The 22751-nt window shown below is 47.3% G+C and overlaps 1 protein-coding gene across 3 annotated transcripts; it reads right to left on the minus strand.

Moving 5' to 3' along the window:
- Window positions 1-6179: 6179 nt before the first annotated feature.
- Window positions 6180-22088, minus strand: LYL1 (LYL1 basic helix-loop-helix family member). Of its 3 annotated transcripts, XM_080988318.1 has the most exons (5): window positions 21544-22088; window positions 17789-18128; window positions 10573-11012; window positions 7631-7722; window positions 6180-7389 (listed from the first exon to the last, which is right to left on the minus strand). In XM_080988318.1, the coding sequence occupies exons 3-5, from the start codon at window positions 11010-11012 to the stop codon at window positions 7043-7045; spliced, it is 879 nt and encodes a 292-aa protein (XP_080844444.1). In that variant the 5' UTR covers window positions 17789-18128; window positions 21544-22088; the 3' UTR covers window positions 6180-7042. The 3 variants fall into 3 exon arrangements, with proteins under 3 accessions (XP_080844444.1, XP_080844443.1, XP_080844445.1); XM_080988317.1 differs by lacking the exon at window positions 17789-18128; XM_080988319.1 differs by lacking the exons at window positions 17789-18128; window positions 21544-22088 and adding an exon at window positions 13168-14620.
- Window positions 22089-22751: the final 663 nt, after the last annotated feature.

Here is a 22751-nt window from a genome sequence, read left to right on the forward strand (position 1 = left end):
TCGCTCTCCGCGTTTGCACAGAAGCGCCGCTCTAGTTGCGGACTTTTCGGGGTGCAAATTGCACCCCGGAACAGATTGTGTCCACAACTAGAGGTACCACTGTAGTTGTCTTCTACTGAGGCTCAACTCAGCAACCCCGCCCAGCTCCATTAACTTCAGGAAGTACATGTGCAAAGTATGCTCATCCCTAAAGTGATGGAGTGTGAGAGCTGCGGTGGCTGCTGGTGGGTGTTGATGTCTGATAAAGCACCAGGTCTTCCCAAAACACAGCAAGCGCTGCTAGCAAACCAACACTCCCCTGGCTCCATCATGCATGCAACAGCTCTTCAGATATTTCAAGATAGCTATCATATCACCTCTTGGTCTTCTCTTCTCCAGGCTAAGCATACCTGGACAATGTTGATAAGGATGCTTTGCCCACACATGCCAAATAAAGAAATAAACAGAGCTCATGAACTTGTGAAGGAAAAGGGTAAAGTACCATTCATAGCTAAAAGAAGTTGTTCATACTGCAGAAAACATAGTTCATGCACCAGGGCTGTCGTAGCTTCCTGGTAATGAACTAATAAATTCAGAAGTGAACAGGTGAAGTCACACAGACCCTAACCCTATTTCACAGGGTTGTGATGTGGACGGAATAGGTGAGGCCAACGCAAGGGCTGTCTTGGGTTCCTTGGCAGGATATAATTGTAGCAAATAGAGCACTGATGGGTTAAATGGATTAAGTTGCATGTTTGAAAAATTCAGCTTAAAATGGATTTCACCCATTAGCTTGATGCAGGAGGACTGGCGGTAAAATCAGCCGGTCTCATTGCACAGGACTTGCTCCTTGTTTCATCCTAAGCGTTACAAAAATGTATCTGAAGAAGGCTAGTAAAAACACTGTTTTTTTGCTTTTGCTTTTTAACCATTTCTACTTCACTGTTCACTGATTGTGGAAGAGTCTTCAACAGGGCTGGCCCACCCATGAGGCAAGGTGAGGCAACCGCCTCGGGTGGCAGGATCCACAGGGGCAGCAGATCTGGCCTCCAAGGAACGCATTACCCACCGCTGCCACCGTTGCTGCAGTGGCAGGCTCCTAGAAGTCTGGATCTGCCTCCTCGGCAGCCTCCTTCCAGTGCTGCCTCTACAGCAGTCCCTCAGTGAATAGGAGGTGCACCTAATCTCCCACCACTGGGGAGGAAATGGCGGGAGCTGCCCTCTGGGCTCTGCGCCCACCTGGTGTGATTCAGAGCAGGCTCCTTCCCCCTCCACACAACAGCCATTGATTCGAGGTTGATTTTATTCCCAGTGTAGATCTTTATTCCCCGCTTGTTCCCGATGATGATCTTCCCTGGTGTGTGGGTGTGTGCCATTTTGTGGATCACCTCAGGCGCCAAAATGTCTTGGGCCGGTCTTCAACATCTGTTAAAAACTACTACACACACACATAGAGAAGCTGTGTCCAGGCACAATCTCAGAACAGGTCTTTCAGATCCAATTTTTCTCCGTGTGTGTGATTGGCACAAGAGGCTCTGCACATCTGTTTTTTCACTCACAATATTAATTCTGTTTCTGCTGTTTGCTGTCCACACCACTGGCAGAGCTTGGCAGGAAATATCCAGGGTATACGGTTTGTTGGTTAATTGGTTTTTCCCCTCAACCTCAATCACTCACAATCAACTTAAAGGTTTCAGCTGTAGTTTGCCTGGTTGTTGTTTTTTATTTATTTACAATTCTGACTTATTAGAACTGTAATAATAAAAATAGGTGGTTGGAGCTGGGCTCCTTAGTGCTCTGGACCAGGTAAGGGTCTGTAGTGGTATGTGCCAAACTTTCTGCAAATTAATTCCTTTCTGCAGCTTCTACTTAAAGCACTGCAGGCTTTGGACATGTTGCTCAGAGGAGCAGGTGGTCAGATCAGACCTAAATCTCTTTTCAGTTTTTGCCAGCCTTTCCAAGAATCTCCCCTCTTGGGAGGGAAAGCAAGTGGCAGAGGATGTGTGTGCATTCCTGCTGCTGCTCTGTTTTTTTAAGGGCTCTTCCAGACTGGTGTTTTGTTGCAGGTGCATTCAGCAACATATTATTAACGCAGCAAAAGTGCATTAGCCGTGGATCCACTACTTTTTTTCTGGGGGGACGCTAATTTGGGGGGACATGAATATTTGTACTTTTGTCCTTGTAGGGACGCGGGTGGCGCTGTGGGTTAAACCACAGAGCCTAGGACTTGCTGATCAGAAGGTCAGCGGTTTGAATCCCCACGACGGGGTGAGCTCCCGTTGCTCGGTCCCTGCTCCTGCCAACCTAGCAGTTCAAAAGCACAGCAAAGTGCAAGTAAATGGCGGGAAGGTAAACGGTGTTTCCGTGCGCTGCTCTGATTCACCAGAAGCGGCTTAGTCATGCTGGCCACATGACCCAGAAGCTGTACGCTGACTCCCTCGGCCAATAAAGCGAGATGAGCGCCGCAACCCCAGAGTCGGCCACAACTGGACTTAATGGTCAGGGGTCCCTTTACCTTTACCTTTACCATTTACTTGTCTTTATTTTTCCCAATTTTAACTATAAAATGGTGATTTTCTTGAGACAAAATTAGAGTACCCCTAAACATTTTTTTAAGAAAAAAAGCACTGCGTGGATCCCTTCTGCTTTATTAGTTGTTCTGCGGTGCTTCCCCAATGGCACCACATTATTGCTGTCTGGGGGAGATATAGCACAACAAAAGCAGGACAAAAACGGGCAAACCCAGGACATTTGTGCTATGAAAAGTCACAGGATTTCAGCAGGAAGTTACAGGATATGTGCTGACGGGAAATGAGACAGGATGACTACCCCAATATCTTTGCAACCACAAACAGAATTGAAATCGGGATCTTGTGTGACTCCCCCAAGAACAGAAATCACCATGAATGCACAATAAGAAGGATGTCTAGAAGGGCCCAAAATCTCTCTCCATGTCCCCCAGGTCTCCTTCCTGCCTCAGGAAACCCTTGGAGAAGTTCGAAAAAAGATCTAGAAGAGGCAACATGATTCTGAGGAGCTTTAAGCTGAAGTTGAAGGGCAGCTGGAGAAGGCTGGGACAGGAAGACTGGCATACACAGACACACCCTGCCCCCATTTGGCATGGCAAGCAGCCCCCAAGCATTTTTTAAATTATTGTCACAGGTATTGCACAGATCTGTTCATGCAAGGAGTGCACAGTAGTAGGCCACTCATTGAAATGTTTAATTCACCTAACAAAACCCGGAAGCAAATGGAGGTTTTCCTCCTCTCTTTCTCTTGTGCTTCCTCATAAAGGTAAAGGTACCCCTGACCATTAGGTCCAGTCGTGACCGACTCTGGGGTTGTGGCGCTCGTCTCGCTCTATAGGCCATGGGAGCCGGCGTTTGTCCGTAGACAGCTTCTGGGTCATGTGGCCAGCATGACTAAGCCGCTTCTGGAGAACCAGAGCAGCGCACGGAAATGCCGTTTACCTTCCCGCCAGAGCGGTACCTATTTATCTACTTGCACTTTGACGTGCTTTCGAACTGCTAGGTTGGCAGAAGCAGGGACCGAGCAACGGGAGTTCACCCCGTCGTGGGGATTCGAACAGCCGACCTTCTGATCAGCAAGTCCTAGGCTCTGTGGTTTAACCCACAGCGCCACCCGCGCCCCCAAACTGGCTCACAAGGGTCGGGAGAATCCCCAGAACAAGGTGTGGGGGAGAAGAGGAGGGATCTTTCCATCTGGCAAGTTGAAAAGCTTTCACTGATGGAATGATCAACTTAGCACAATGTTGAATTCCTCATAATAATAATTCTCATATATTGTGCAATACTGCTTTAGCACTCTTGTAAAAAAAAGGTAAAGGACCCCTGGACAGTTAAGTCCAATCAAAGGCGACTATGGGGTTGTGGTGCTCATCTCACTTTCAGGCCGAGGGAGCCGGCATTTGTCTGCAGACAGCTTTCCAGGTCATGTGGCCAGCATGACTAAACCGCTTCTGGCGCAACTGAACGCCATGATGGAAACCAGAGCACATGGAAACGCCGTTTACCTTCCCGCCACAGCGGTACCTATTTATCTACTTGCACTAACGTGCAGGAGCTGGGACAGAGCAACAGGAGCTCACCCCCTTGCGCAAATTTGAACTGCCAACCTTCCAATCAGCAAGCCCAAGAGGCTCAGTGGTTTAGACCACAGTGTCACAGTAGACATATCCATTTTGCCCATTGTTGAAATGTAAAGTCTGGTTACATTTGCTCTTGCTCTCTTCCTGGGATTTTTTTTCTTTAGAAGTGCTCTCACACACACACAGAAAATACCAGTGTGCCTAGCCAGAACAGAAGTCAGTGGAGTGCAACTGCAGAATGACTATAGTGAGGGACCAAAAACAAAACCCCCCACCTCAGGCTACATTCAATCATGCTCTTCCCATTTCATGTGAACCACAAGCTGCAGAATAGCAATTAATATCCATGACTGAAATTATAAGCATGTGTAGAAGCTGACGTGCCAAACACGCAGAAGAACCCGAACTGAATGACCCATTTGCAACATAAAGCTCGCATTAGGAAGCATCCCGATTCTCCAAACCTAGAGGAAGGTGCTACAGAAGAAACTCCTTAGCCATGGGAATGAGGCTGAAAATATAGCTAAGCAGAAAACAGTGACGTCTGCCAGGGCTGTTCATCTCTCTGCATTTGGAATGATTCCTAGCACATAACAGGGATTGCCTGTGGAAACTTGCACCACCACAAAAGTAGGTAGTCTCTTTGCTGCCATGGATGTTGTTGTTTACTGCTGCAGGCTAAGAGAACTGCTCCCCTGGAAGAATTCAGCAGGCCTCTAGTCTTCATGATTTCAAATATACAGTTATGGCAGTGTAGACTCAGAAGGCAAAACTCTAGTGCGTTGAATGGTTTTCTGTTCTCCCACCCCAGCCCCCACTTCTGGGCTGCCAAGGACATGTTCCTTCCCTATTGCCTCTCACTTACCCGAACCTCTTCCATCCTCAATTCCTAGGAGTAATAAAAATAATCTCAATGCTCACACACACACACACACAAGCTCCAATTTGGTGGGTGGGAGGAAAATAAGGTTCAGAACACAGCAGGCACATTGAGCAAGATTATGCAGTACTTGTTAAATTGCATTAAAAAGGATCGGTCTGTATTTTGTCTAATTGTGGGATGATTTCAGCTGTAACATTTCTCTCTTCTTGGGACAGAGCATGAACCCTCCAGGTCATAAATATCTCCTGGCCTTAACATGGATGGATCTCCTAGCCCAGGGCACCCCTGCTGCACTGGCCATTTGAAACATCCAATGGGGGAAGAGCTCACCCTGCAGGGATGGCTGTGAAAAACAGCCATCCCCTTGGCCCATTAATCTGGCGATCCACTGGCTGCTGGTGCATTCAGATAAGCAGTAGCTGTCGCCATACTTCTCTGTCCTTCCTTCTTTCGCTTGCTCCCTCCCCCATCCAGAAGGCGGCTCTTCTTCTTCTTCTTCTTCTTCTTCTTCTTCTTCTTCTTCTTCTTCTTCTTCTTCAACCTCCTTTGCGCAATAAAACCCAGCAGCCTAGGAGGACCTTCCACCCTCCTGGATCTGCCCCTGGCACGTTTGGTTTTGGCAGGAGGCCCAGAAAGTGTTGGGCAGGTTTGGACACTGACTCAGCACAAACCGCCCTTCCATTTCCAGGAAGGGGAGCAGTTCCTGAAGCCGTGGGGCTCCCATCAACAGCCCAACCACCGCAAGCTAGGCACCGGCCCACCAGCAGTGACACAGCAGTCGCTGCGGCAATGCCCGTCTGTCCCAACACACCCACCCAAAGCCCCTCAAACCCCAGACTTGGGTAATTCCTCTTGCAGCCCACTGAGGCCGCTAAAATTATGGCTGTGAGCTGAAGAAAGAAGCATCAATAGGCCTGGTTCTCTCTGACGGTGAGGTGTATCACGTGCGGACGGCAGGTAACGCAGTAACAAGGAAAAGATCCCTACAAAAGATCCCTATAAGGATGTCAGGGAGGAGAGTGCTAGCCCAGCCTTTTCCTTGTTTTCTTTCTGAAGGATTTCGCCTCCCCATTCCAGTGCTTTGAACCCCTGCCCACAATCCAGAGGGTGGCAGTCAGCGAAGATTTACTCCGAGTTAAATTTTGTTGAATTCCACCCAGCGTGAGCTAGTAAGGGTCAAATCAGACGTGACATATCAGATGCATATAATAGTCTTCCAGCTTTTTTTCTTTTTTTAATGAAAAGCCACAAGGGGCTGCAGTCGTGAGCAGACGATTGGCAGGGAAAGAGGGACTGCCTAACCCGTTCTCTTCCACCCATTTATTTACTCAATACCTTCCCCCCTGCCACTTCCCCCCCATCTCTTGTTGGCTTTTACAGAGGGAGTTGAGCCTGTGCCCTGTGATGAAGGGTTTTCCCAACAGAAAGGCGGAGCCTGTGAGCTGAGGGCTGTTCGCCCCCCCACCCCACGTTCCAATGCCAAGAGCAACCCCTTAACCCTGATTTTATTCCCGTTCCTTTGTCCGGGCTCATATTTCGATTTACAGACCCTGCACAAAATAGATGCTTGGGCTTGAGGATTTGGCAGTGATGCACATTGACCAGAGGTAAAACACAGAAGACAGTCCCCCTCGCCCACCCAGGGGACCCACTTCACTGGAGATGGGGGCAGGAGAGTTATGTCTCATACAAACCAGGCTCCCTGCTGCTTCCCCACCCCACACCTTCTCATGGGTCATTCTGGAAACAAGCCAAGCTGGATACATGAACATAAAAAGCCCCGCTCCTAATTCCTCCTCAGAAAGAAGTCTCTGCTTTTTATGCCACCAGGTGGGCATGGCGGGATGTCCTGCTCAAAGGGTACTGTTTCATGGACCCTGAAATCTAAACATTCGTCCTTAGAAGGTCATAGCAGCCTCCACATCACAAGTCCTCCATGCAGTGCCCAGAAGGGAGATTCAGTCCAGGTGCTTCAACGCTGCTTCAGTCTACACATGTGGCTGTGTGGCACTGTTTGAGCGTGTGGAGGGAGAGAAGCAATGGCCGCACACATTTGGGCAGAGAGCTCTTCATCACCGCGGCTCTCCTGCCCCCAGCATAGTCACTGGCTCCACGGTCCCTTGCTCCATTTTTATGGGTGCTGTGGGTGGCGAGGGAGTCCTTGGGGTGCCATTGCAAGGCGTTTCTGATTCAGGAGGCTCCCCGCCAGCTGACCTGGCCTGGTCGCTCAGCAACTTGACCAGGAAGTTGATATATCGCATGGCCAGGCGTAGGATCTCGTTCTTGCTCAACTTCTTGTCAGGCGGGTGGGTGGGGATGAGCTTCCGCAGCTCAGCGAAGGCGCCGTTGACGTTCTGCTGCCGCCAGCGCTCCCTGCTGTTGGTGAAGACCCGGCGTGCCACCTTCTGGGGCTGATGACCTGGGCAAATAAGCAGAGAAGGGTAAGTGGGTGGATAAAATGCATTCACGAAAGGGGCATCAACTTGGGGGCACATTCCTCTTCTGCTGAGCATGCCAGCCTTCCTGAGAAAGACACTTCTGCGCAGCCTCAGTCCCTAATCCTGTAAAATGGGCAATTCTGCCTATGCTTTCTAGTCCATGGAAGGTTTACCCCACTACATGGAAGGTTTACCCCACAGGTTTACCCCACAGCCACTCACCCTCTGTGATGTCCTGTTCATAATGGCTCGGCCTCCGCTTGAGGCGGTTGTTGGGGAAGAGGCCAAAAGTCCCAGAGCTGCCAATGTAGATGCTAAAGGGAGAAGAGAAGAGATCAGGATGGTTCTTCCACAGGCAGCCTTGTTTTAAACATAGAGTCGTACCTTGGATCCCGAACACCTTGGGAGTCAAACGTTTTGGTTCCAGTTTGCAAACGTTCTTTGGAACCCGAACATCCGACGGGGCTTCCACGGATTCCGATTGGCTGCAGGAGCTTCCTGCAGCCAATCAGAAGCTGCGCTTTGGTTTCCAAAAGTTTAGGAAGTTGAACGGACTTCCAGAACGGATTCCATTTGACTTCCAAGGTAAGACTGTATGTCTTATTCACTGGCATTTTTTTAGATCACCCTTCCTTTTTCCCTAAGAACCAGGATACAACTTTCTTGCAGTGGGTTTGCCTGAGCTTAGGTAGCCCCTAGATGTTATTTTCTGCAAATAAGAGGGCCCAAAAGGCAAATGATCAGAGGCTTAGGCATGTCTCCTGCTGTGCATGAGATAAATATCAGGCAGATTAACAATTCACTTCGGGTACAATGTTATACATGTCTACTCACAAGTAAATTCCCTTCTAGTTAATGGGGTTTACTCCCAGGTAAAATGGGTACAGGATGGCAGCCTAGGCTTTGGTTTAGGGTTGGCATTGTGGGCAAACAGGCTTCTCTCAATCAATCTCCTTTATCGGCATGCACAAAATACAAAGGATGTAAGTGTAAAATTGGCATCTGTTCATAAAAGGAGTTAAAGGTAAAGGGACCCCTGACCATTAGGTCCAGTCGTGGCCGACTCTGGGGTTGCGGCACTCATCTCGCTTTATTGGTCGGGGGAGCCGGCGTACAGCTTCCAGGTCATGTGGCCAGCATGACTAAGCCGCTTCTGGCGAACCAGAGCAGCGCACGGAAATGCCATTTACCTTCCCGCCAGAGTGGTACCTATTTATCTACTTGCACTTTGATGTGCTTTCGAACTGCTAGGTTGGCAGGAGCAGGGACCGAGCAACGGGAGCTCACCCCGTTGTGGGGATTCGAACCGCCGACTTTCTGCTAGGCAAGTCCTAGGCTTTGTGGTTTAACCCACAGCGCCACCCGCGTCCCTATAAAAGGAGTTACTTTAAGGTAAAACTAATACAAACCTAATAAGTTTTAAAAGTGCCTCTCAAGTCTCAAAGTGACATAGTTTCACGGCATCTCTCATAAATTTTGCTACGTTCTGCATAATCCCAAACCTACAACTGTTCAGTAGAAAGGAAACCCCGGAGAGGTTGGGGCAATTTAACCTTTCTTTCAGCATGGGATTTAAATATTAATTGCGAGTTTTTGTGTAAAATGAGCAGTAAAATAAAATATGTGCAGTGGTTTCGACCAAACATGGTTCTTGTACCTTGAATAGCTGTGGGGCAGAGAAAAATTCAACAGGTTAAGCCTTTTCTAGTATGGAAATACAATTATGGGGAAAGCTTCACTATGACTGCACTCTCCCTAACTGTGTGCCATGCATAGCCACCATAGTAGCCATTTTGTGGCTGGCACCCACAGTCCTCTCCGGGGGGCTGGGGTATCTTTGGACCCCTTAAACCCTCTGGGCTAGCTAGGGGCTGGCCCCCCTCAATGTTGAGGGGATGGAGGAGTCTTCTGACGGTCAGCCTTCCCAACCGTTGACCTCCTCTATGAGCCTGGAGTGCCAGCGCTGGACCCTCATCAGCAGGGTTGCGCCAGCATGGTGAAGGTCCAGCACTCTGGCTGGACACTTTGAGGAGCCCAGCGTGCCGGTGCCACATGTGTGCAACATCACACATGCACGATAACCCCCCCCCCCCAATGTTGGCGCAACTCGGTGCCTCTGATACTCTCTAAAAATTTGAAGTACACCCACTGGTCCAAAAAGTTTGGCAACCCCTGGTCTAGGCTGGGACTGATTAGGGAAGGGCAAATATGCCAATTTCGTTTTCTGTCCATTTATAATTCTTGCAGTCTTCAGTTTTCTACATTTCCACATCAGCTTGCAATTTTACAAACACTAATAGTAATAGTAGTAGTAATAATAATAATAATAATAATAATAATACCACCATATTGGCCCAAATATAAGCCACAGTCCCCCCCCCCCAAATTCCGATTGTGAAAAATTAAAGTGTGGCATAAATTTGTGACCTTACAAAATTTGGTTTTTATGGTATCGCTGCTGAAACATACATACAGTAAAACGGAACCAAAAAATGTTTTATTGCCAATTTGCGAGCTTGAGACTGTTGTACAATTAATTCTAATGTCATTCATCACTTTCCCTGTATTTTACAGTGCAGTATTAATTTTTTTATTTGTATTTACGGTGCTACAAACAGGTGTTTAAACCACTTGCAGGTCCTCTCCAGTCCCCGTAGGATTTTCTTCTACATTTGCCATTTACGGGTGTGAGTGCCTGCAGAATTTTAAGGGAGCGGCTTATATTCGGGTATTGTCTTTTTTTTCTCTCCCTCCCCCCCATTAATTTTAAAGGTACAACTTATATTCGGGCCAAGACGGTAATAATAATTTCTCACGAAAATTCGTCAGCACTTTGGTGTGAATTTCTTGTAATACGTACATTTTCCTAGGCAATTTCGCCCAATATAATGCATTTTCATACGTTATTCTCACAAAATCTGCCCATTCGCATGCACACTTTGCCCTGATATGTGCTGGAGAATTTTGCATTGCAAAATCTAGAGCAGTAACGAATTCTGAAGGACGGCTACATTTCAGTGCTCTTCCAGAAAGCGCAAACCAAGTAGCTTCGCCTTTTAATGTGAACGGGATCAAACTTCAATCCCATTCCGATTGCTGGCCTATTTCCATTGCCGGGATTTCTTCCCACCCCGCAAACCTGATTATTTCCACTCAGGACTTACCTGTTGAGAAAGGGCTGGTACTGAGGCTGGTACTGAGGAGCCAGAAGGGGGCTCCTCACTCCGGCTAGATTCGCCACAGGAGGCGGAGGAGGGCCAGCCGGAAGAGCTGAGAGCTGTAAGAGGCTGGGAATGGGGTGAAGGGCAGTGAGCTGAGTGGTGGGGACCTCGACGTGGGCGGGGGGCTTGCTGCTGTAGCTCAGGCTGATGACCGGGACGTTGTGAGGCAATGGGGCCGGGGGAGGCTCAGGAGGAGAAGGGCTCCCCTTGGCTGGAGGGGAGGAAGAGGTGGGGCTTGTGGGCGATGGGGTGGCCTCATCCCCCCCAGTAGCTGGGGAGGGGATATCAATTGGGGAGACTGGTGGCTGTGGGTTTTGCTGTTCTGGGGCAACCGGCGGCTGAGGGGTCTCCAGCTTCTCCATCATTTTTTCTTCACTTCTCATCTGTGGGGAGAAGAGAAAGTGAGGAAGACCACATCAAATCACACCAACCAACCAGCTATTCCCACAAGTCATGAAATGTGGGCATCGCAGAAGCTGGTGGGTGGTGCGCCCCCCTAAACTAAGCCGCTTAACAAACCCAATTGAATTTTGGAGACGAGGCAAACCAGATTATTTGCAATCTTAGTTGCCTGGTTTTCAGAAATTTAGTCACAAACGCTGTGGCGAGGGATGCCAGTTCTTTTGGCAAAGACTAGTTTGTTAGCAGGAGGAGAAATGTATTTATGTAAATGTTGTTAGCAGATTCTCCTCGTTTTCAGACTTTTAGTTTTCAGTGTTTAATATTTGGGTTTTCGGCACTAATGGAGCGTTAACATTTACTTCTAGAAATGTGTTTCAGATGGAGGGAGCATAATGCGCTCTCAAGTTTCAACCAAAACAGTTCCTACTCCCCAAACGAGAAGCTATAACCGCTCTTCTTCGAGACGTCCCATAATCTTTACGAGTTCACTTTTGTAAAGGGAAGAAGAGAACTTTGTTAATCCTGACTAGAGGGCAAGGGACCTGGGTGACTTGTCTCGACTACAACAAAATTGGACCTTTCTCACTTGCCTTGTCACACAGTGAAAGGGGATAGCTGCAAAATTTCAGCTTGGCAAGTCACCAGATTGCAACGGTATGCTGATTTGGTTCAGCATTACCAGAATCACCATCGGTTAAAGAACAGCCCTGTTTACGAACTATTCGGTTTACGAACTCCACAAAACTGGAAGTAGTTTGCACACTCTACCTCAGTCCAAGAATGGAAGCTGAATGGTGGGATGGCACTGGCAGCGGGAGGCCTCATTAGGGAAAGCGTGGCTCGGTTTAAGAACAGTTTCGGTTTAAGAACAGACTTCCAGAATGGATTAAGTTCCTAAGCCGAGGTACGACTGTATATGATATAAGTCTCAAGTACAGTGGTACCTCAGGTTACATATGCTTCAGGTTACAGACTCCGCTAACCCAGAAAGATTACCTTGGGTTAAGAACTTTGCTTCAGGATGAGAACAGAAATCGTGCTCCGGTGGCACGGCAGCAGCAGGAGGCCCCATTAGCTAAAGTGGTGCTTCAGGTTAAAAACAGTTTCAGGTTAAGAACGGACCTCCAGAACAAATTAAGTACTTAAACCGAGGTACCACTGTATACATATTCCAGGTTCTAGAGTCCACACGGAGGCTCAGACAGGAGAAGCAAAAACCTGTGGTGAACTGCAACAGGGATTGACATCAGACTTTTCTCAAACTACCCAACTAATTGGTGGGTGGGGGAAAGGTTGAAAAAGCCAAATAATTTACCATAGAATAGATCCAAGTAAGAAAGTGACAGAACACTACTTCCCACCTAGAGTTACCAGCTAAAACCACTCCGATGTTTCATCAATGAACTTTAGCTCATCTTGGGCAATGGTGCTTCTGCCACACAGGCATTGGGTGGTAACCCTGTCTGTCCTTACAAATAAACCATTAATCTAAACCCACTGGTTTTTTCCATACAGACCATTTGAAAATAACTGAGGGCCTTGGCAGACCGCTTAATGCTTCTTCTGCTTATTGTGGCAATTGTAAAGCACTGCACTAGATGCCTCATGATTTTTGCACTCTTCCCCGACATGAGAGGCAAAGAAACAGCACAGCACACAAGAGAGGAGAGGGAGGATTATTCATCCCGGCCAGCTGAAACACTTTTGCAGGCGGAAGATTTATCATAGTGGGACGTTGAATTCCACCCATTGCATTTAATGTCTTACCATTTAAATTCAAACTGTAATACAGTGGTACCTCGGGTTAAGAACTTAATTCATTCTGGAGGTCCGTTCTTAACCTGAAACTGTTCTTAACCTGAAGCACCACTTTAGCTAATGGGGCCTCCCGCTGCCGCCACACGCCACTGCACAATTTCTGTTCTCATCCTGAAGCAAAGTTCTTAACCCGAGATAATATTTCTGGGTTAGTGGAGTCTGTAACCTGAAGCATCAGTAACCTGAAGCATCTGTAACCTGAAGCATCTGTAACCCGAGGTACTACTGTACACTAAAATGCAATAAATAAAAGCAGCAATAAAAACACAGTTAAAACTCAATGAATGTTTTATTTATGCAATGGATTTGCCATCTCACATAGGGATGCGGGTGGCGCTGTGGTCTAAACTACTGAGCTTCTTGGGCTTGCTGATCGTAAGGTTGGTGGTTCAAATCCCCGCGACGGGGTGAGCTCCTGTTGCTCGGTCCCAGCTCCTGCCAACCTATCAGTTCAGAAGCATGTCAAAGTGCAAGTAGATAAATAGGTACCATGGCAGCGGGAAGGTAAATGGCATTTCCGTGCGCTCTGGCACTCATCACGGTGTCCTGTTGTGCCAGAAGCGGTTTAGTCATGCTGGCCACATGCAGGGCCATAGCTAGGGGGTGGTGAAGTGGGCCCCCGCTAGGGGCGCAGGCAAGGAGGCGTGTGCAATACTGTTTAAAAAATGTCCATAAATATGTCTATAAATAAAAATATTGATTATTTCCTCATAAGAAAAGGTTTTAAATAGAGGGTGAATTGAATGGGGGGGTTGGGGGTTGGGAGGAGAGGCTTATTTCTCATTTGCTGGGGGGGCGCAATCTGGACAGTTCTGCCAGGGGCACAAGATCACCTAGCTACGGCTCTGGCCACATGACCCGGAAAACTATCTGTAGGCAAACACCAGCTCCTCAGCCTGAAGCAAGATAAGCGCCACACCCCATAGTCGCCTTTGACTGGACTTAACCACCCAGGGCTCCCTTACATCTCGCACCTTCAACCATCAATCCACGAAAATGCCACGAACCACCGAAATGACGCTCACAGGGCATTGATAACACTGGGCAACAATTTTTTACTTTTTAAATGTTGTCCAGATTTCTACAACTGATTTAGGGTATTTTTGCACTGCTGAATCAGGAAATGGCATCCGTTTCTCTCCATCAGGTCATTTTTCTGACGAAAATAGGGACCTCCCATTCCATAGTGAACATTTTACTATTTATACCCCACACATCTTACTGAGTTGCCCCAGCCTGTTTGAACAGCTTCCAACATATGTACCCTCCAACATTTATCCAATGAAAATAGGGACATCCTAAGGAAAAGCAAGACATTTCAGGATCAAATTGGAAACCAGGATGACTTCTCTAAATTAGGGACATCCCTGGAAAATAGGGACACTTGGAGGGCCTGTGATCTGGGGGGGGGGTGGGCAGCAAAAGCTGCTGGATCTTGCTGTTCACTCTGGCTGTGATTCTCTGAGGGCTTTTATCACAGGTGTCTATGAAAATCTGATGTGTGGGGAATCCCCAGCTGTCACGGAGAGATGGTGTGGTTCGATTGAGGTAGACGTTCTCAGCAGATAATCGTAAATGCGGTCATGCTCTGAGCCACAGACAGTGGGTGGGAGGTTGGCCACAGCCTTGTGTGAGTTTCTTTAATGTTCTGTACTGGGGGAGGGGGTTATTCCTGTGCTTCCATGCTCAGCCAAGAAATGGGGGGAGCAGGTCTGGGTTTCTGGAAAACCGTTTTCTCCCCAATGCATTTATATATTTAAGGTAGGCATAGGCAAACACGGCCCTTCAGATGTTTTGGGACTACAACGCCCATCGTCCCTGACCACTGGTCCTGTTAGCTAGGGATGATGGGAGTTGTAGTCCCAAAACATCTGGAGGGCCGAGTTTGCCTATGATTGATTTAAGGCCCCTGAACTTCAGTCAGGCAATGGCTGGCTGGCCTGGATCAGTTCAACAGGCCAGAGAAAAGGATCAAGCTACAAAAATGGTGACATGCATTACAAACATTTCTTCTTCATATTGCTTGTCTGCTTGCTTGCTGAATGGGGGTGCAGAGTGTTGTGTTTTCCCTCCGCTTAGGAATAAATCAGAATTCCAAGGCTCTCACAGGTTTGTCAGAAACCCTGCTGGTTAATTTATTGAGGGGGGGGGGCAAGGGTGCAAGTCTGCCTGGGAATGAGAGCCTGTCTACTGAAAGAACTTAACTCATCCCTGCTCCCATTCCCTCTGCCTCTCATTCTTGTAATGTGCACTTAGGGATTCCCTCCAGTTTCCCAAGAAAGACATTTGACCATGTTTGGCTGGCCATCTTTTAGCTGCGCTTCCTGCATTGCAGGGGTCAGTGACGTAGCATGGGATGCCAGCACCCAGTGCAAGGAAAATATTGCACCTCCCAAGGCAAGTATTGCGTCATAAACCAGCACCTCCATGCAGCTCTGCTACTGCTGCCAAACAGAGTTGCAATGTAGCAGCGGGACATGTGTGTGCACCTCCTTAGGCCGGGGCACCACCACTACCATGGCCACGAGTCTCGCCATGTGGCTGGGGGAAAGCAAGGGCCCGTCCTCTCCCAGCTCCTGCTCGGTGTGCTGCTCAGGTGAGGTTGGTGGGAGGGAGGGATGGGGCGCACCTCCGGTTGGGGCAGCAACCGCAGAGATGCACCCTGAAAGATTTTTGCACTCGGGGCAATCACTCCAGCAGTCTCCCCCCATGGTACACCATTGCAGGGGGTTGGAATAGACGACTCACTATTTGCAAAAATTCCTTCCTGTAGCACCTTAAAGACCAACTAAGTTAGTTCTTGGTATAAGCTTTCGTGTGCATGCACACTTCTTCAGATACACTGAAACAGAAGTTGCCAGATCCTTCTATATATTGAGAAGGTGGGGAGGGGTATTACTTAGAAGGGTGGTGGGAATCGGAGATTGGCAGATAGCTGAGATGAGCCTGTTGACGACTCTTAACGACTGTAATAGGTCTTACAGGAAAAGGCAAGGGGTGAGAAGGTGAGAAATGGCTTAGTCATGTATAATGAGATAAGAATCCGATGTCTCTGTTCAGACCAGGTCTCTCCATTGTTTTAAGTTTGGTAATGTTAGTTTGGAAGGCATCACTATTTGCAGTTTTGCTCTGTCTCCAGACCATTAATGGAATTCCCATTTCTTGTGCAATAGCTGCAGAGGTTGAGGGAACTGTCTTGGGACAATAATGCAGGTATGGGAACATTCCTGGTCTACTTTAATTCCTGAAAACCTCAACCTTAATTATTTATTTTTAAAGTATATGTGTCCCTAGCCCTCATGATTGTTAAGCAGGTGAAGAACTGAATTTGGACCTAAACTCGTAACTGCATCAGAGAGTCTTCCCCCTGCCCTCCCGCTCACTGAAATCGAAACTCAGCCTGAAGGCTATTCCCTTTTTTCCTAGATATCATTTTAAAAAATTCCAAAAATAAAATACGATTGGTCAGACATTTTCCATGAAGGTTATTCCCGAAGGGATAATAGTATTGTGAAACAGGTCACTCAGCTATTGCAACCAGGTTGATGGCGATGTGTTTTTATACACACACACACGCACACACACACCCTCTTAGGATTTTTCCTTGAAAGGGTAAAAAATCAGGTTAAATTGAGATGGAGCAGGGGAATATGAGCTGATATTTCAGTGCCAAGGATGCTGTGTGGATGCTGTAAATGAATGCATGTGTGACAAGCACACGTCGACAACAAACGCCCCTCTGGAAGCACCCAGAATCAGGAACCGAGCCCCTAAACAGAAAAACACAGTAGCTGGTTCAGAGTAAGCGACTCAGTCATCAATAGCGCCAGGGAGGGGGTGTCTCTGGAGGTTGGTAAGAAACTGCCTCTCTCCTCCAACCCTTGAGAGGGCATGCAAAAAAAAAAGAAAGGCTTAGTCCAGGAAACCGTTAGAAAAGGGAGGGTCCAGAGAAGTTGTCTCAGCACTGATAATCCTCCTGCCTGCCTCCTACATTTATCTTGCTCTCCAGCACAAGGAGATTCTCCCCAGTTCAGGCTATGCATGGGGGTAGCAAAACCATTTGCTTGCACCCGTCGGCTGCCCTACGAGGCACACGTGAAATGTGAGGCAGAGCCTGCCGTTCACTGCGGAAAGCGGGCACGTGGCTGTTCTCTCCTGGGGCTTGTCTTCCGGGAACCGCTTTCCCCCAGAGATGCAGCTCCCATTTCAAATCGGGAAGGTCTGTGTGGTTTGGACAACAGCCTTGAATTACTGCTGTAAGAGATGAGGGGTGCTTGGCCACAGCAAGCCCACAAATGCCACAGCCCTGCCTGGACTGGCTTATCAATGAAGCTCAACACAGAATAAAAAGGAGAACACACCAGAGACCCTGGGCAGATAAGACCTGGTATCTCTGGAAACTTACCGGTGAGGCATGGAAGTGAAAACAAGGCACGCATTAGCCTGCTCTTCTGTAGCCAGAGGTCTACTCTCCCTTTCGCTGAATGTGATGTTTTCAATGGCTGCTAATAATGGCAGAGAGGGCAACCCACATTTCTGCCTAGCTGTGTTCAAATGAGTGGTATCGCCATATCTTGCGGTTCCATAAGTCTGATACACATTGTGCATGAAAAAGGACTACCCTTCCATTAGTTCTGAACCCTCTGCCCATCAATGTCGCCAGCAGGGTCAAGGTTATTTTGGAGCTGAGGGGAAGAACGAAACAGTGTCTCTCAAAGGCCGGCGTTTGTCCGCAGACAGGTTTTTCGGGTCATGTGGCCAGCATGACTAAGCCGCTTCTGGCGAACCAGAGCAGCACACGGAAACACCGTTTACCTTCCCGCCGGAGCGGTACCTATTTATCTACTTGCACTTTGACGTGTTTTCGAACTGCTAGGTTGGCAGGAGCAGGGACAGAGCAACGGGAGCTCACCCCATCGCGGGGATTCAAACCGCTGACCTTCTGATCTTAAGAACGTAAGAGGAGCCTGCAGGATCAGGCCAATGGCCCATCTAGTCCAGCATCCTGTTCTCACGGTGGCCAACCAGAAGCCTGTGGGAATCTTCCACCAGACCTACAAGCAATTTTTTAAAATTTATTTTTATTGAATTTATATAGCGCCCTATACCCGGCGGTCTCATGGCAGCAGGGTAGCAGGAAAGGGCAGGGCATTTGACAACTCACAAAACTCTGCCCTCAAAGTCTTTGCCTTTGCTCCTCTGACCCCAAGCATGTGCTGCCTGAAGCACCCAATTCACTTTGTTAAATGACAGGGCTGGCTCTGCTGACCCTCTGTATTCTGTTATGAAAGAGGAAGAGAAGTTCTCTCAAGCTCTGCCTACCAGCGAGGACAGGAAGCAACGGAATGCTGCTGAAATGCTCATTCTATCTGCTAATGGCCAAATATGCCAGATAAGAGTTGCGGAAGTTGTAGAATCCTCAAATTGTGTGGTTGGAAGGGATCTCCAATCTATAGGTAGATCGGACTCAAAACAGAGAGTTGGAAATATGCTGGTGTACCTGCACAAGAAGTAAGCCCATTTTGTAATGCTTTGACTCCCTGGTTGTGAAGACCAACTGCAAATGCATAGTCAGAACATTGAGAGGAGGAATTCTTCTCTAAGGGCCCAAATAACTACTTGACTCTCCGTTATGTTTTCCCGCCTCACAGAATCTCCCTCATGTCGCCCTTTCGGCTAGAAACAATGCACAGTGGTCAAAATCTGCTGAGAGCCGAGTCCAATTTAAACATGCAAATATGAGCCGGGTGGTGCACACCTGTGAATAAGGAAATTTGCAAATGCTTTGATTGATAATAGTAATTGACTTGGGAACAGGTTTCTTTTTTTATTATTGTTGTCCTTTTTCTGAATAGATTATGAAACTGCTCTGATTACAAAGTGAATTCCTGCTCAGGAAAATGCCATCATATTCAGGGCTTTAAAAACATATCCGTCCACAAGGCCTGGCTCCCCTCAGATGCCTGGCTCACTTGGACTCCCCATACAAAATGTTGGATTAAGAATCATGACTGAGATGGGATGGGATGATATTTTGCAACGCAGGTAACTGAGCTAAGGGAGATAAAATGGCAACAATGCTTATTCTGAGTGGCTGCCACAGTCCTTTGTTTGAGTGTCAGGCGATAAAAATGTTTGAGAAATAGAGGAAATGGTTTTGCAAATGTCATCAGGAGGGTTTGGCGTCCCAATCAGCAACATCTGAGGCCTTTTCAAAGCCATTGTTATGCATGCACACAGACAAAAATTACGAGCTACTTTCAACTCGTACGCACCAGACTTTTAAAACACAGGCTGCTTAAAAAACCAAAAAACAAACCACAGTTCTGTGATTTACAAGTCGGGGACGTCGACTGTCACATGTTTTCATTTTGCCTTCAATATTTCCCCCTAAAACTGGAGGACAGCACAAGAAAGAAGGACAACAAAGTATACGGTGTCTAAAATTGAGAAGCAGAGCTCACTGAACAGCCACAAGTTCAGGGCATTTATTCATCTTTTTATTCCCTCCGTTGAAGGAAAAAATCCACTTTAAATGAGTATACTGTATACTGTACTGGTTAAACCTAATACAGCCAATCCATGACTTATTTTAATCAATTGTTTCTTCGTTTGCCGCAAATTAGTTACATTGACTTTCAATGAAACAGAAACTAACTTAAATCCAAATATTTCAGGTTAACGGGATTCTGGATTATTGCTTTATCGTAAAAATGTTATATTACCACACTAACTTCCTGCCTTCGGTTTTCTTAACACATGCATTGGCATATTCATACATCTTATAAATAAATACACTGCGACCGCAAAACAGCACAGAGTTAGGAGGACTTAAAGCCAATTTAAATTGGTGTCCTTAACAAAACCCTACTGTGGCCCCAATGTTTGTCACAAGTACCGTAATTAAAAGATAGATACTATATATTGTTTTTGTATATGATATTATGTGGATGTGTATAATTTTTTAATAATGAATGCATATATACATAATAAATATTGTTATTGATCTCGACTGCTGCAGCTGGGTTTTGCTTTTGGTTGGTAGTTATATTTAAATGTATTTTTAACAGAGGTTAGAAACTGCCCTAGGACTACTGATGTAATGAAGGGGAGATTATACATACTTATATTGTATATATAATTATAAGTAAATTATATTTTTCCTGAAGAGAGGAATGTTTGTAAAGATAAAGCTTGCTGACTCTTTGCATCGTTTCCAGGATCAATGCATTTCCAGCATTTGGGGGGGGGGGTATGTGTGTGTGGAAAGCACAAAATATTTGTCATGCATGTGGCAGTTCAGTATGAGACCATTTCACATGCAGTGGGAAATACATGCACTGGGAGCCAAGACCTCCCGCATGTGTGCTCACTGTGAGACAGGCACGTGTGCAATTGTCACACACAACAATCTAAACACAATTTTCACACAGGCGCACAATTTTCCTACATGGAAGTGTTTGCCGTTGAGGAAGTGTGTAATGTCTGAAGAGGCCCATACTGCAACAACTGTTAATCCAGGGGAGAAAATGCATCTCTTATTTTTAAAATGCCGATGCCATTACAGTGTTGTATCATATCAAGAAAAATAAAAATTGAAAAAAATCTGTGCATGTCATTAACAATATATCACACACTTTTCTTTTCTTTTTACATAGATGACTATTTTACATGTTTACAGAGATGACTGTACGGCATGTGAGTTCATCTTCTGTATGAGGAGGAGCAGGGAATTGTAGATAAAAAAGCGCTGTGTCAATCTGGTAGAAAACACGAATGAGCCACAGCGTTGAATTTGGTCTTCGAAACGTGAAGCAAGAAGTCATAATCGCTCAATTTTGTTACAAATTGCACTCCGGTAGGAAACCATGGTGAGTGATGAGGCACGATAAGAGATGCAATTGCCGAGCAAACGAATGATATCACAGCAGCTTAAATAATAACAGTGATAATTTCCAAGATAAGCACAGAGATCACAGGAATCTTTGAAATTCAAACGGGAGTGCAGGTGGAAGTTTCAAACCTATTGATTAGTGGTGACTATTTAACTGTAATTGCCATATAGAAAAATGAAGGAGGACCCTGTGACAGATCAGCGCTGCTCGACGGATGCCACTCTAGTTACTATACAGAACTAGATTTGGATTTCAATGCAAAATCTATTTGGCTTGTAAATGTATTTTCGGATTGCTGTGAAAATTCCATTCTGCAGTTATGTTTTCTGGGCCTTACAGATGCCATTTCTTTTCTTAAATTAGATTTTAGCAGTGGGATCAACAGTCAGGCAGTAAGGGGGTGGTGGTGAGGAGAGACTAAGAATTCATCAGGAACAAAAAGTTCCCCACACAAAAAGGGCAATTGGAGGGAGAATAGTCTCAAGATTAATTGCGCTACTAGACATCCTTATTCTGGACTGATGATACAGTAAAAAAATTGCCATAAAAACATACAAGCTATTCAGTCTAAGAAAAAAAATTCAGACCTGTGTACCACAAGAGTAAGAATGGGTTTTTGTTTAACAACAACAACAACAAATTGCAAGAAAAGGAACCACCGATCCTTTCTGGGCAAACTATGAATCAAAAGACCTTTGCTAAAATAAAATCATTGAAACTCAGTCCCCTCTGCCTTTTCTTTCCAAGGGAGATGCTAACCTTCCTTTTCCCGCCACTCCCCAAAAGCCCCTTTCCTCACCTGCCAGATGTCACCGGGCCAAAGCCATCTTTCCTCTTCCAAAGGTCAACCAAGGCGGTCATTTTTAATCCCCTGTGGCAGAAGGGCCGGCAGGAAGGCCGCGAAACCCCGTCCGATGGCCGGAGGATCCCGAGGTGAAATGGGGTGTCACCTGATTGCTGGCTGTAAAGAGGCCTGGGTGGCAAGGTGCGGGGGCATGTAGAAGCCGTGCCACAGGGGTCCCCTCAAAGACGAAACAGGAGGTGCCAGGCTCTGACTCTAGAGCCTTGGAAGAAGGTGAGCGGCCCGCCTTGTCCAGGCACTCTACCCCCGAAGCCGGCCACATGGCTGCTGCAGGCTACCATGCTCGGGGGCCATGATTCGCGGCCGCTTCCTCTCTCCTCCTCTGCTTCCCTCCGCCAGAGCGCGCGTATAATTATTATTGCTATTTGCTGCTGGGCTGGGGACTTCAAATCAATTAGGCTCCCGCTTTTCCTGCCACCTCGTTCCTTGCAAATTCCCCCTGCGGCCACCTCTCTTTATTGACAGGCGCTATTTGGCCACTGGAAGGAGCTGCTTTGATGAAGGAGCCTGGGCCAAGCCCCCTCCCCACTCCCTCCCTCTCCCCTCCCCTGCAGGAGAGAGATTTCCTGCCCTCTTTGGACGGGGGATGTTCTGCAGTTCGGAGATAAGCCGCACAGGAGCTGCCTGCACAGGGCTGATAAGGAAACTCCCGAGTCAGACCCAGCCTAAGCAAAGGGACTTGGAAAGCAAACAAGAGGAAGCCCAGTGTCTACACACTGGAATAACATAGACCAGTGAACACATAATAGAGGTGGCTTAGGAGAGCTCGGAGCACTTTCATTAGCAACTAGAAACATGGATTGGATGTGAGCTCAGGAGAGCCTTGCCCAGGGAGGGAAGGAAGGAGGTTCTTCCCCGCCTCTCCATCAGCCAGTCGGCCGACCAGCCTACTTTTGAGGTTCCTGGCAGGCACAGGGCCCATGTGTCTCCTGTTGGGCATCACGCTCAGTTGGTCAGCAGCCGGCATTTCTTACAACCGTTGGATGGCATGGGAACCAGGCGAACCAGGCTGTCAGTCACTGGCCTCGGGATCCACGGTCAGTAAGGACGCCTGCAATTCCTGCAAAGGAAGGATGTTTTCAGGCACTCGTGCAAAGCCATCGTGCACCCATTCTGTGCAAGCCTGGGCATAACTGGATATCACA

The sequence above is a fragment of the Podarcis pityusensis genome (genome assembly GCF_964106645.2).
Source record: "Podarcis pityusensis genome assembly, chromosome: 17".
NCBI lineage: Eukaryota > Metazoa > Chordata > Lepidosauria > Squamata > Lacertidae > Podarcis > Podarcis pityusensis.